At 38.7% G+C, this 16,146-nt stretch overlaps 1 protein-coding gene across 1 annotated transcript in view; it reads left to right on the forward strand.

Annotated features, from left to right (window-relative positions):
• The first annotated feature begins 6,804 nt into the window (after window positions 1-6,804).
• Window positions 6,805-16,146, forward strand: part of LOC146318881 (sodium/potassium/calcium exchanger 3) — a 34,222-nt gene continuing 24,880 nt past the window's right edge. Inside the window, exon 1 of the mRNA XM_084731077.1 lies at window positions 6,805-7,414. Coding sequence (XP_084587203.1) covers window positions 7,309-7,414 — 106 coding nt within the window. The 5' untranslated portion in view covers window positions 6,805-7,308. The remainder of the gene's footprint in view (window positions 7,415-16,146) is intronic.

The raw sequence follows: 16,146 nt of genomic DNA on the forward strand, positions 1-16,146 counted from the left end.
GTAATTCCTGCTTTTCTCAGTGAAGCTGTGAGAGGAGGGAGGTGACAGGCTGCAGGATGGGACAGAAAGACAGAGAGAGAAAACAGTCAGCCAATCAGATCAGCCAGAAGCTTGTAGTGATCATGTATTTGAGTTGATATGAAAATGACCAAGGCCGTAGCCAGGATTTTAGACATACTGATGTCCTGAGTTATATACTCGCTGGGGGAGACTCTGCCCAGGAAAATCTGGAAGAATGTAGTATAATATCTGTGCATCTTTAGTGAAACAATAATCACTTAGAAATGTCACTGACAACACATAAATGAAAAGTATATTAAAATCTAACACAAGTCATAAATATGTCCATTTTCATTTCAGTTTCTTATTGTAATAAAATGACTTTCATTGTCAAACAAATTGTGCAGAGGAGCACAACTGCAGTATTTTTCAAATTTTGCCCTGCAGTAAATTGTCTGACAAATATTCTAACACTCAATTCTCAGTTTCATCCCAAACAATAAGTAGTAAACTAAAAGTAACACATTGCATGGCAGTAATAAATAAAAAAATAGTTGATCAAACGGATCAAAGGTTTAGCTTAATGCCGGTATTTGACACTGACAGCCCAACCCAACCACAACATAAAAATTAAAAAGATATGTTTAAAAAAAAAAAAGAATTTAGTATCTCTGCCTGGAGGGGATCATGTAATCACTTCTGTGTATGTGTGAGTGTGTGTGACTGAGTGTGTGCGTGATCACTGGACCTCAAGCGTCCGCAGTGGATCTTGAATACTACTGTACCGATCAACCCAATTTGTCTGTGTGCACATTCATGACTGTATGTTGAATGGCCTCTTTGATTCAGATTTCTTGACAAAACTAGAAAAACTCTTTTGTATGACTTTTTTATGCCTTCATGTTTTTAATGGCCCGAGGCATCATGCTTTCAGGTCATCCCACTTTTGTGAACGTGATATCTCAAGAACGCAAGAACAGGAATCTGACCCGAAAGTTCACTCTGACTCAAAATTACACACAAATGTCTAATAAGATAAAATGATGAAGTGATGAGATTTTACATCCAAAAGGTCAAAGGTCAATTTCACTGTGACATCATAATGTTCAGCTCTCTATTAGTCATCTATACTCCTCTGGAAAAAATAGTCTGTGTGAAGACAGCATGTTTCTCACTGGAAATTAATTACTGAAATCATACATTTTACCAAAAAATACACTTGATCCTTTCTTTAAAGTTACAGGTCAGTACAGTGGTAAGTTCCATATTAAATTCCTTCACAGTCCTCTTTGCAAACATTATATGAGTGTGGGATGACATGGATATAAACTGTAACTTGACGGGTTTGTGGAGACAGATAGTACAGCTGACTTCTCACTCCTCTTGAAAGTGATCAACAACTGCTTCAGTTTAAAATCTTGCTTCAGCTCAGTACAATATATGTGGGGATCATAATGTTGGCAGAACTTAGCAAATCTCTTCTGGTTGCATCTGGCAGATGTGGAGGCACTGCAGTAGGTGCTTCGCCATCTGTTGCCACTCACAAATTCCCTCAAGGCATTCTTGAGATAGTGCATTCATACAATGGGAAGACCTGCAAACATAATGCCTGTGATGATAAAACAGTTTCTCAAGATATTTCAAGAATTCTGAATTACAGATGTCCTTCAGCATACAGTCATGAATGAGCACAAAAGAATTTGGCTGATGGCTTCAGTAGTATTCAACATTAGTTGCAGACAAGCTGTAGGTGCAGTGATCTTGCACGTACCCACTCATTCACACACACACATGCACACATGAAAGCGATTACATGATCCCCTCCCGGCTTACACCGGGTGGGGATAATAAAATACAGCATCTTTGATTGAGATTTAGTACCAGGACATAAAAATAAAACCATCCTGTATCACATAAACTCATGCAGAGATTCAGAGTGAGATAATACAGATTTAAAACAGTCTGATTGGATGCACATTCCCATCTCCCTGAATTGATACAACATGAGGTAAGACAAATACACTTTCCAAAGCTTGTTCCATGATCATAATACAGCACGACAACATCATACAAACATTTCCCAGGACTCTGTCCTCTGGAAGGCTTTCCTAAACACCAGCCGCAGAAAAACGCTTCATCTTCACTGCCCTGACACCAGGAGGAGGACTGATGACAACAATGCGCCGGCCTATGTCTTTATTTGGGGTTGGAGCGCAGGCCGGAGTCTTCACTAGGGGCTATGTGTCACACACAGCTCAAGGGCTTAACGCCAGTTTGACTCATCCGTGTTCTGTAAATATAGAGGCCATGTGCTGTGTGTTTAGACTCCTGGTTCACAGGGCTGTATATTGTATTTTAAATGGCCACTGTTGCCCCACACACAACAAGTAGATGAGTTTGCCTGCAAGATCTCTGCTGTGTTCCTGCCATACGTGAGACTGTACAGGAGTACGATTTTTTTTATTTTTTTTATCAATGATATGCATCTACAGATACAAACAACAGATGCATATTGTATCCATGAAGTTGACTAATGTTTAGAAAAACACCCGATGGTTTATTTATTCAGCCTAACATGAAATTTAATTGCCATGTAGGGGAAAGTTTGAAAGATTTTCTGAATTTGAAAAGACGAGTTGTGTGTAATTTTGTAATGAAACCTTCCTAGTCAAATACGCTTGATATTAATTCAGTTGTACTTGAGAAAACATGTTCAATAAGCTTAAGATATTAAGCTGATCCAACAACTAGGGTCAGTTTTTCATTACACACAAAAAACTTAAAGCTGCAGCAGCTCCTGTTGGAGATACTCTGTTCCAGCATTGGCACAAAGATAGTATGTGAAACTGCTCTCAATGAATTCATCAAATTTAAAGTGTAATTCAGCACCATTCCTAATCATGGTTTGCAATATTTTCTTTATTATGAAAACAATCATGACTTAATTATAATTTGTATGTTTTTTTAATGTTGCAAAAACCCCTAAAATTAGGTGACTGAGCTTTTCTCATTACCAAAAGACACATTTGCCTTTCTGTTTTTTGTTGTTGTCATTTGTTTGTTTGTTTGTTTTTCTGAAAGCTGAGACTCGTGTCTGTGAGAACAGAGAGAAAGACATTTTTAAAGCTGTCTGTGTCTTCAGTTCTCAGTACTTTTGTACCTTCCCACTGAATCTCTGTGGTTTGAAGTTTAGTTTCTGTTTTCTAGTTTAGTCACTGTTTGTACTTTCAGGTCTCTGCTTTATTTTACGGCTTCATGTTCAACTGGAAAGGAGTCATATTAAGTTGCTGCTAATGAAAACCCAACATTTCCTGATTTTGCTGCTTCACAATAAAAGCTTTTAGATAATAAAATAAAAGGGTATTTTTATTGGGAAGAATTTATTGGATGTTTATTCAGTGTTTTAAAACAGCTTGAGTAAAGACCACTGTGTAACAGTTAAATACACACCTTAAAGTATGTCCACACTCCACTGTGCTTGAGATAAACTGAGTCGAGCCAAGCAGAATGTGTATGAAAAAAGAGCCTTCAACTCAAGCCTTCATTACGTCTTTTTGCTAATTTTTGACCCCTAAAAGGAGTGAAAATTGGTGCATCCACATCACTGCCAGTCTGAACTGGAGCTGATAAATACTCGTGACCACTGCAGAGTCATGTGGAATGAATGCTTCTTGTACCCTTTCCCACTGAAGAAAAAAGCCAGATGCTGCTGGGTGTTAGTGGGTTTTTTTTGTCCAGTTTAAAATGGGCTCTAAAGAGTATTAGAGACACACATTAAGTTTTCACCATATTTTCTTCCAACTATATGAAAAGGATGGTCTCAAGAGGGTCTTAACTCTCACACAATGCATGCTGGGATGTCTGGTAACATGTTGATCATGTTTCTTTGGAAACTTGATTTAACGACAACTCAAGTCAATTCAGCATTTCAAGTTAGAGGAACTCATGTTTATAAGTTCTGAAGTCTTCTGAAAATAAATACTAAAAATTTTAAGATTAATTAACATGAATGAATAAAACTTCTATATAAGTTAATGACAAAAGATTAGTTAATTCCACTAAAAGTTCCTCTATGTTTTTGCGGTGAATTTGAACTTAAACAATTTAAAAGACAAAACTTCTGTCCTTGTATGCCAGTGCCAAAAACTAATACAACATGTTCCTATGGAAAAAGAAACTACAGTTTTGTCTGTGATGCATTTAGCCTGTTAATAAGTGACACACCTCATATAACAAGCCATGCAAATCAATGATAAACCAATCAGAGTCATAAACTCTGTAGTTAAACATTAAAGAATGAAAAACACCAGCACACTACAGAGTTTCTGATCCTGTGTAAGACTGCTTTCACTTTTTTTATTTCACTCTGCTGAAGGTCTTTTTTAAGGTCTTAATTTTTAATAGTAGACATTAACCAGACTACTTCTATTGTACACTACATTAACTTTTACGCAAAAGGGTTTGTGTCCTTTCTGGTACTTTCTGGGAAACTGGCAGGGTGGATTATTAGCAGACAGCACTGCAGCAGCGTTTCTTAATCTTCACCCTGTTTCTGGAAGGTCTCCATGTGACAAGTAGGCTTTGTTTCCCAAAACAGACAGCTCGGCAGTCCCTTTACTTTTAAACATTTTTATATAGTAACAATTCAAGAGTTGGGGGTGAGGAAAAATAAGAGAGAAAAATGGAAACACAAAGTGAAATCACATGTATCTTTTTCTGTAAGGCTTCAAATCTCTTTTTTTTTATACAAGTAAAAATGGAATTTAAAGTTTCATGTGTTAAAAAATAGATAATATCACTTGAATCAATTTATTTTGTGTTGCAAACAACAAGCCATCTCACCCTACTGTTAACAATAATAATAACACTATATGAATTGTCAGAAGAGACATTTTCTGGCAGCTCACAGGAGTAGGGAGGCTGCAGAATCTCCTCCTGCTCTGTGTGGGCTGCACAGGATGGACACAAGAAACGTGCTCCTGCACAGAACACAGTTTAATACAATAAACAGCAGTTACAAGGCACCACAAACAAAATTTTACCTCTCAGTCAGTCTCAGCAAAAACATTGTTATTGATCATATCTGATGGCACTGCATCATATGATTTTTATTTCTATTACTTTATCACCCTCTCCCATTATCACCGCCTTACATAAGAGTGCTGTTGGGAGTGTCCTGGCCAGCTGTATGGAAACTGTAGTGAATCAGACCCAGTAGGGCAGCTGAGAGGATCATTGTGGTCTCTCTCCATAGAACAGCTTTTATAAAAGGCCTCCAACATCAAAACGGTCTATTTCCACCCCTCTAACTGGAGAAGACCTTGTGAGATCGAAACTGGTTGGTTTGAACTATTAATAGCTTTTATCGTTGCACCTTAAAGGCAAACTGTGGAGTCTTTGATCACTAGTAGTGCCATGGAGGAATGTTTTTAAGAGCAGTTGACTGTTTTAATTGCACTATGCACATCATTGACTGCATAACGATGGGTGACATGTCTCTACTTCCTCTCACTGCACACAATTGATGCCAAAATATCCCATGCCATCTTCCACAGTGACATCATTTAGGGTCAGAGTCCATGCAGATTCAAGATCCTGCCCATACACCAGGCTGACTCAAGCACAAGCAGGGCTCTGCTGTCAATCATGATGTGATGAAGGCTTTTTGCCTTTATTATGATAGGACAGCTGAAGATGTGACAGGAAAGGGGGCAGAGAGAGAGGGGATGACATGCAGCAAATGGGCTGCAGGCGGAAATTGAACCGGCAACCGCTGCAGAGGACCAATAGCCTCAATACATGGTGCGCACACTCTACCAGCTGAGCTATAGGGGCGCCTTGTCATGAGACTATTTTAAGCGTGTCATGAATATTTTCCTAAGCTTCCACTTAAGGGGAAGCAAGAAGTTGTTAAATGTAATAATGCCAATTTGCTGACAGCTGTAGCTGTGGAGCTACATAACCACCTTGGTATATTCCCTGTTGTCAAACTTGTTGTCAGACTAGCATCTATCAGTAAACTACACTTTCACACTATTGCCTATGAGTTATAAAGTAAGATTTAGTACAAGAAGACCCACAAGAATCTGGATACTGTATGTTAACAAAGTGTTGCTGCAGAAGTCAATAAATAATTATATTATGAACAGTTTTTCTGCTATGTCTGCAGTCCTCTTCAGTTGTCCACTCTTTTCTGGTCAGTCAAAAGTAAGGAGTAATGAGCCCATTTAAAAATTTCAGTACTTGTAATTGTGTTATTAATTTGAGAAAAGTAATTAGTTGCACATGTAGTTACTGCCAAAACCATCAGAAAAATAAGCACTTGAATATACATCATCCTGATAAGAACTACCTAAAATGACATTTTTGGGGAGCTGTCATATCGTCCATCTTTTACATAAACGGTGAGTCCAACACAAAATTGCCTTAGTATTATTTTAAGGGTCCCTGCCTGGACTTCATGCATGTAAAACAGATTGTTAATTGAAATAATTGAATATATTCAGTTTCCACTCTGAGCTTCAGTGCTGCATATTTTCCATGTTTCCCTGCTCCATTCACGCCTAATTAGCAGGATCAGGTGTGTTCAGCCAATCAGGAGCTAATCAGGTGTGGGCAGAGCAGAGCAGAGCAGGGAGAGATGGAAAATTTGATGCAGCGCTGGACTCTCTAAGCACCAATGGTAGGCTTTTTTTTTAAATATATTTTTACCTCCCGCACTATATGTTTTAATGCTAGGGTGTGTGAATACTATAAGCATCTCAGCAGGGGTATATAAGCTCGAAAACGCGGAGGTGTCGCACTCATTTCTGTCCATTTCCTCTTAATAAGGAGTGGCTGAGTTTGTCGCCTCCTGGTGGCCGGACAGAGGGACAGCACCGTGTGAGCAGAGAGAGGAAGAGGGAGTGAAGGAGGCACTCAGAGCTCAGAGCATGTCGCCTCCTGTTGCTGCTCCTCACTGTGGGATCCGCTGTCGACCTTTCAAACTGAACACATGAGCGCGGAGAGCTGTTTTTACGCGTCCTCTCGCTATGTGCGAGCCGGAGGTTTGCCGGAGTGAAGCAGCTGAGCCTCTCCTCTGAGTCTGGAGGGGAAAAACCAGCCTTCTCTTTAGTTTGCTTTGCGGGGATTTTTTTTTTTTTTTGACACAACTTGGCGGACAAGTCGCTTTGCCGCTGCTGCTGCTGCTGCTGCCGGAGGTGGTGTCGGTTGGCGGTTTGTTCGGGGCCGCGTTGCAGAGAAAGTGTGAAACAAGTGTCAGGAAGAAGAGCAACAGATGTTTCTGGTGGATATGCGGCCGGCTGAGGAATGAGAGCTGCAGCGGCGAGGCACCGGCGGCCCTTCCAGCGGTTCTGCTGCTGTGGAGTCGGGCTGCTCGCTGTCATTTGGCTCACTCAGGTCCTCCAGGCACCAGGTGAGACCTTCAGATACACACGCAGGCTGCAGGCGCTTCCGTGCACGAACAACAACTCTAATCCTGTGGACATTCTTAGACGCACACTGGAAAAGTTATATTATTTTTTATGCATAAAAAGCTAGTTTAAAACACGCTGCACCTGCTGATGAGTACATAAAGTATTCACATAGTCACTGCTGAATTTAATATGAACTCAGAGACACTGATGTGTGTGTTTGGTCTTATGAGAAAGAAATGCTGCTGGAGTGATCTCCTGTGTTAGAATAAAAAAAACATAAAAGATGATAAATTATTAACTGGTACGTGTAGTGTATGCTGGCAGTGAAGAATAACCAAAAAGAACCAATCAAAGGGAAAATCTAAAATATTTATCATTACACAATCTAAAACATTCATATGAAAGTATTTATGGTTGCAACTAATGGATATTTTCATTATCGATTGATCTGTCGACGATCTTTGATTTATTGATTAGTCATTTGGTCCATAAAATGGCAGAAAATGGTTAAAAATGTTGATCATGGTTTCCTAAAGCCCAATATGACAATCTCAAATGCCTTGTTTTGCCCACAACCTAAAGATACTCAGTTTATTGTCATAAAGGAGTAAAGGAAAAAAAATCACATTTAAGAAGTAAAAATCAGAAAATTTTGACTTTTTTCTTAAAAAGTTATGCAAAGGATTAATCGATTATCAAAATAGTTGGCAGTTAATTAATAATCAAAATGAAATTATAATTTTTTTTGCCATTACATAATCTAAAACATCCTTATGAAACCATTCAGGGCTGTAGCTAACAGTTATTTTCATGATTAATCAATTTAATCTATCACTCATTTTCTCGATTAAGCAATTCGTCATTGTCTAAATGTCAGAAGATGGTGAAAAATGTTTCTCGAATCCCATGGGGACGTCCTCAGATTTCTTGTATTTTTGGTCCACAATCCAAATATGGTTAGATTTTATCCTTAGATTAAATTTTTATCATTCGTGTTACTGTCATCAAGAATTAAAGAAACCAGAAAATACAATTTTGTGATTTTCTCTTGAAAAAAATGGCTCAAAATGATTAATCGATTAGTTGTTTGGTCCATAAAATGTCAGAAAATGGTGAAAATGATCACTGTCCTCCAAAGCCCAAGGGAATATCCTCAAATGTCTCTGTATCAACAACCCAAAGATGATAGTTTTCTATTATTAGATTATTCAGTTTCCTGTCATAGAGGATTAAAGAAATCAGAACATATTCACATATGTGAAGCTGAAATCAGAGAATTTTGACATTTGTTCTTGGAAAAAATGACTCAGACTGATAGTTGGTGATTCATTTAATGGTTGATATAATCCCCCTCTGATGTTCTTAAAGTTTTCTTTTATATTAATCTGAATTTGAATATATTTGCAGCATCTTGTCCAGAAATGCCCAAATATTACATTACACAGGTGCCACATTCTCCATTAAAATTCAGTCAAGCAGAGTTGAAGTAGACATTATAATACTGAATTGTCTATATAAGAAAGGTACAGGGATTTAAAGAACAATTCTGATGACCATCCAGCATTTTTAAGGGAAAGCCTCTTATTCAAAGTAACAAGAAGCAGTTATTAAATGTCAGGTATTTAAATCTGAGCTCAGAATTGTCTCCCAGCTCCTGTCTTTCTTTTTGCACGGCAGCAAAGGTGACATTTTGTCAGTTACATACAGCAGACACAATTTGAGTGTGTATAAATCCAATCATTGGGGATAAGTTCAGTTATAGGTTATTGCTGATTCACCAGGCATTCACTGGATATCTCATCTTTCTCTGAGAAGAAATACAGTATACGACTGCAGATGTCAATGATTAATTTTTCTGGACGTTTTTGCCATGATCCCCAAAATAGCCTGCCCTTTTAATTTCTGACTCTTTTCCCAGGCTGTCACTGTAGCTAAGAATGCGTCCTTCATTTTCCTAGATACATTTGTACTAAATGTGGATAAATAATTGATAAATCAACTTCCTCTCTCTTGGATTGTTTACAGTCGACTGTCATTTTATAACACAGTCTCATACACAAGACATCGGATTGACATAATCCTGATTTCCTGGTTTTCCCATGGGACGGTTACTCATCAGTCCTCACAGTCAAATAAACTTAAAAAAAACTTGACCCAGTGAGTAAAAACTGTCTATAAAAGGAAGTGTATTGTAGTGAAAGTTACATTTGAAATCATGTATATATAATATCATACACCAGTCACATTCATCAAAGTTCAGATATGATATAGTATATAGTATATAGTTCAGATATATAAGTGTAGCTGTATAAGGGTATTATCTATAGTCAGTGTATTAGCTACAGTAGATGACAGTTGATACTCCCCCATTTTGGAGAAGCAGCAGGAGTTCCAGCATGGAGGCTAAGCAATGTACTGTTGTGAACAGGGTCTGCCACACACACACAATAATAATAATAATAATAATAATAATGATAATCCTTCCTAAAAACTGTTTGCTATATTTGGAATATTTTCACTGCATTAACCTTCTCGTCAGTCCGCCTTTTCCGGCAGGACACTGCTGTTGTATAAGCCAAATATCTCTCTCCACAAACCAACCAAACTCCATTACCAAAATCAGGAATTTTACCTCGCAGAACACTGGCATCGCTGGGCTACTGTAGTCTCAATCTGTTAGTGTGTTTGTGTTACTGTTTTAAAAGGTTAGTTAGTCACACAATAACACGAAAACTAACTGATTAAGGCAGTGGCTGACCAGCGACTCCTATGTTCTGCAAGGTATAATCACCAGTGGAGTCTGGTTTGTTTGTTTGTCCACTGGAAAAGGCCATCTGATGGCAAGGTAAAGGGGTAATAAATACTGTAAATATGACATACACTTGATGTTGAAATTTTTAGATAGACATTTTTTTAGGTGGCTAAAATATCTCTTGCTGCTGACCCTGTCCACAGCAGTTTAATTGCTTAGCTTCTGACACTGGTACTCCTGCTGCTTGTCACAACTGGTGGCGTGCTGACTGCCATCTACTATAGCTAATGCACAACCTCACTTTAAAAAAATCAGAACTATCCCTTTAAATGATTTAATTTAGCGAGCTACACACTTTTTACGCTCAATAACAGTCTATTCATATGAATGTGAAAGTAATGAACGTAACACATTTTGTGAACAGTATAGACTGTACATGAAACCTAAAATATTTATTTATTTATTTATTTATTTATTTTAATAGTAAACTAGGTCTAAATTAAGCTTGCCCTTCAAAATGCGCAATATACGTCCTCTCGTCCATATGTGCTTATCATCACTGTACATAAAGCCACTAAGTCAATCATTAGTTGTTAAGATTAGTTGTTAAGATTGTACCTCAATTTGTACCTCATACAACACAATGAAAATCAATCTGAAGTATCCATTAAATGGCCAGAACGAGGTTATTTTTTCCTTGACATTATTTAGATGCTTTAACGGCTCATCTATCAGCATTGCACCTAAAGGCATCACACACACACACCTCCCCTTCCCTGCAGCTCATTATCCTCTCGTCACCTTCGCTGATGTGGTCACAGACTGTCACACACACTCGTCAGCTGCTTCAGCACCAACAACAACAGCATTTGTTCCCTCTAATAATCCCCTGTGCACTGCAATGATATGAATGAGTGAACTTTAGTTTTGTTCTATCTGGAGTGTTTGATTTACATTTAGGTTTTATCCTCGTTTTGCACGCAGTCCTTTGTGGAAGATTGTCCTGGTGAATGAGCCGTGTCATTAATATTTATACTTCACCTTTAAATTATGAGTGTGCCATCAACCAGAAGAGGTTTTTTGAATCGAGACCAAGGCTGCTCAACTTGAGCCATATAAAAGCACAGGGCAAAGCATGTGGTCTGCTGTTTGTAATGGCGACAGGCAGGTTACTCACACAATACGTGGAAAATAAACACATACTGTAGCATCCTGAATGCCACTGCTTTTAGAGCCATTTATGGATGTGCTCATCCAACACTCTGTGTCAATTCTGGCAGAAAAAAAAAGATATTGCAAAAAAATAAGTTAAAATCACAACTCTGCCAGCATGATGACAAACTTGATGTGTGAGAAACTCCATCCAGACAACAACAAAGCAAAGCTGATAACACAACTGATAAATTCAACAAATGTCTTTGTTGAAAGTGACCGTTTTCCTTGTTTCAAACATGGCGTTTTAAAGCCTAAAGGGGCAGTTCACCCCAAACAAAAATGCATATTTTTCCTCTTAGTGCTCTTTATCTATGTAGATTTTTTGGTGTTGTTTGGAGTTGCTGAATTTTGGAGATATTGGCAATAAAGATGCCTGCCTTTTCTTGAATATGCAACCAAAGGTACTTGATGATGCTCAAAGTACCAAAAAAAAAAAATTTGAAAAACTCAACAACAACGTCTCTTTCCAGAAACCATGATCCACTTACTCAAGATGATCCACCGACCTTGTTGTGAGCAGTTTCATGTAGGAACTACTTTCTTTCAACAGAACTACACCCATAAACCGTATCACCAAGCAGAAGGAACGGGGCATCTGCTAAGAGAGGCTGCAGCTCAGCCAAGGAGGGCGCCATTAATCTTTAGACCCATGCTGTCACAAACACGAGCCACTCATCCATGAGGAGATGCATGCTTTCCTCTGAGCTGTAATACAGTTGGTGGGTAAAGTTCGGGAGAAAGAAAGTAGTTCCTACATGAAACTGCTCTCAACAGGTTTGTGGATTGTCTGGAGTAATCGGGTCATGATTTCCCAAAAGAGACATTGCTGGTAGGTCCATTGTATTCAAGAGAGGGCAGACATCTCTACGGCCGATATCTCCAAAACTCTGCAACTCACAACAAAACAATCTAGATGGATAAATAGCGCTGCAAGTGAGAGAAAAAATAGGAATTTTTAATTTTTGGGTGGACTGTCCCTTGTTCAAGCCTCTCTGGTCAACATTTTTAACTTCAGGATAGCCGTCTCTTGTCTGCACAAGCGAGTGCACAGCAGTATTGAGTGTGACAGATGACAAATAAAGATATTGTGTGCGTCCCTCATGTTATCACATCTGACAGCACTCTGAACAGAAGGTTAGCACTGATAGAAGTTTTTGTGACGTGCAAAGTTGTCCATTATGGCTTGATATAGCAAAACCTGGATATGAATTAGCATTTTCGTACCTCTCGTTCCCTCATCCTGAAGTCAGTGTTTTTTGTTTTTGAATGGGTTTTTGGTTTTTTTGTCTGCTCTGTGGTTAATACAAACTAGACACAGAGATTTTCACGTTTTGTTCTTCAACGTAAAATGTGTTGTAGTAAATACCTCAGTCACAAAGTGTGACGCTTTTACGTACCATAAAAAATGCAGTTGCTAACAAGTGGCTAAATGAGTCGACAGTGGTTGCTGTGGACATTGAACATTGTCAGACTGGCTAGTCACTAACTTAGTCTGCCTGTCTTTTTGTGCTAGCCAGGTAGTGTGACGGTCAGTTTATCAAAGGTGTTTTGAGGAATCTGTTGATAGCTTAATGCTCTGTTCTCTGTAGGTTTGTCACTATGAGCTGCCCCTCCTTTCTTTACATACGACTAGTTATGTGACCCATTGTTCATTTTTAGAATATTTCGAGTTAATGCTTGTTTATGCTAATGTTAGATATGGACGGAGCCTTCTGTCTGAACAAGTTTACAGGTATGGATGAAAAAGAGCAGTACCACCGGTAGTTGTCGGGGGCAGTATAGCAGTTTAGCCAATAGTTCAAGCAAGACGTGAACACAGGACACACTACTTTTGCCTTTTTCTCAAGGTTTATTATTACAATCTTCTCCAGTTGCCATGTTTGTTGCTGTCAGAAACTTTTGTCTCTTCTTCTTCTTCGGGGTAACTGTTGTTCCCTCTCTATTCAGTGTATTGCTTAACATTCATTTCAACATGAAGGACGCATAGACGTATGTGGGCAGAGATGGTTTCATTGGTTGAATGGACTTGTCTATTTTCATACGTTAAGGGGGAATAAAAGAACCTTTATAGTCACCATTTGTAGAATTTGAACATAGTTGACTTTGGTGCCCTCTGGTGGAAATCGACCCAGGGAGCTGAATGAGCTGAGACCACACATTAGATTGCACCAATTTGGCTCATTTTCCTACAAATATAAACTTAACAGGAAATGTAATAGTAGTTGATTTCTGTTGACTTACTCATAACAAGTGGTATCAGTGTTTGTATCTGAAAATAAAAAGTTGTTCCCTAAAAGGCCGTACAAACTAAGAAATGGCAGCAGGAGCTAGACGTGACTAATTGTTTCCACTTTTCACCAGAACTGCCCACATGGAGAACCACAGTCAAACTGCAGGCAGTATCAACAGGATCAATTGTTTTCCATCTTTATGGGAGAAAACTTGTCCTCTAATTGCACTCATGACAAGTCCTAATTTCAGCTTTGGTTTTACAGTTTTTGGGCTTTTTACTTTGAACTCAGTATTGTCTACGCTCAGATGTTTATGTAACTGTGGTTTAGATCCCATTTAAGGTCAAATCAAATGCTCATCAGCTCTCTGTTTACTGCAACACGACACTCGCTAAATGTTCAGGCTGAATGTCAATGGACATCCAGTGGACAGGACTGCTCTGTTATCTACATGGAAATGGAGCTCAAACTGTTGGGCTGAATTATTATTTTTATAAAGTAATATGTAAAGACTCAGGTTTCAGATGCGGCCATGCTCACCTGCATTGCCACTATTGAGGATTTCACAGTCGGAGACATTTACTGCCACAGACTGCAGTCCTGCCCTGTGGAGGCAGTGAACCTGTTTGGGGTAAGACCTGAGGAAGCCGGTCTGTCCAGTCGATGTGTGATTGATGGGATCAAATGTCTTGTTTCTGCTAAAGGAGGAGGCAACAGTGGTGTGTCTTTCCTGAAGGGGACAGATGACAGAGTATGACTTTGGACGATTTCTTGTTTTAGGCCGTATAAAAATCGGTTAGGTGCTATTTAAGGATTTTCAGATGTCACACCATTTGCTCAGTGTTCAAAATGTGTTGCAACAAGATAACTGTGTGGAGTTTTGACTTCTTTGCTGTTTAAACAAATCCTGAATACATTTTACAGCATGAGATTTAGCCGTTGGAGTCATATTCAGAGTTATGATTTATGTTATTTACACTTAACAATATGATATTTACACTTACCTCTCGGCACTCAACCGCTGTGTTTACGTTGAGGAATGTGGCAGAAGGATTAAGATATTTCCATACAAACACCACATTTCATATTTCATCAGCTGTCATCACTGATCCTTCTGTAACCTCTTGCCTTCATGTTTACGTCTTTGGCCTTTAGCAGCCAGTCTTATCTAGAGAAACAATCACCTTAGCAGTTAAGTTAGCTCAAACACCATACCTCACCAAAATTATGACTTGTGGATCAAAGGTCAGGGTCGGAGTGAAGACTGTCTTGCTAAGTGCATGGAAAGTTTGAGTTGAGTTGTTTGAGGGTGGCCACCTTTAACATCATAAAAATTATCACACTTTTATAAGATTAAACATTATGGAAAAAGAGCAAACTGGCTGACACAGTAAATGCCAAGGTGCTTTTCAGTTGGATTTACAGAACAAAAATTAAAATCAGAGACCGATGTACACCCCCTTGTAGGCCTATGACATACAAACATTAGGAACATTAGAGCACATAACCATGTAGCACCGAGCCCGTACGTAAGCAGATGGAAGTGCAAGGGCAAAGTAAAAGAAAGGTTTAATTTAAGTAAGTGAAATGTGGATTAAAAATAAGGTCATATGAAGCAGATGACAGTTAGTCTGTGTAAACGAAATTCAGAGATCTGTTCCTTAACACAGTATACATGTTGGAAAATAATAGATGAAAACGTGAAAAGACTTGTAGGACTGAATTGTGGAATTAGCCCATTAAACTGTATGAATTTGTTGGGCAGACCTGAAATGACAGTCCCTAAAGCTATAAAGACTAAAGTGCATTATTATTTAGCATTAGCAGGCAAGTGATGAGAAGATTGGTTCTTTTAATTAATAACATCAGTTACCTTTGTTTTGTACACTCACCTCACACATGAACCCCCCCAACCTGCAAACAGACTCACGAACTGTTCTTTTCTTTAACCTTGTTTGTTCGTACACACTCACTACAATCGAATCAACTCATGAATTGCCCCTGCCCAACTTGCGAACCAACTCACAAACAAGCCCCCCTAACCCACTAACCATCGTCTCATGAATGAGATGCCCCCGCCCTTATTTTATGTACTATACTTTGTGCTTTTTACTCATCAAGATTTGGCTTGGTGGTTGATTATGCATTTTTCTGTGGTGTGACAAACTCAGAACACACATTTATCGTTGCTTTGCACAGACTTTAAGTAAAGCAGATAAACACTTGAAGTATACAAACAAACAAGATGCAAATATTGGACATAGTCTCATATGAGGTGGATAAAATGCCAATTAAAGAACAAACTCGTGAATTTAAAACAGATAGAAGAGCAGTTGTATGTCATAAGTATGCCTGTTGTTTGGGCTGTCATCTCCTAACTAAATTGATCACAAGACGAGAGGCGCCAAGATCTGGGTGGTTTACCACCTCAGCTAAACAGTTTCCTGGGGGGAAACACTGTTTAGCGTTAGCAACACCAGAACCCTCAAGCTTACTGGAAGATATAAAGACCTGGAAAAGAATCAGAGAGTCC

The sequence above is a fragment of the Lutjanus erythropterus genome, chromosome 11 (assembly GCF_056507025.1).
Source record: "Lutjanus erythropterus isolate fLutEry1 chromosome 11, fLutEry1.hap2, whole genome shotgun sequence".
NCBI lineage: Eukaryota > Metazoa > Chordata > Actinopteri > Lutjaniformes > Lutjanidae > Lutjanus > Lutjanus erythropterus.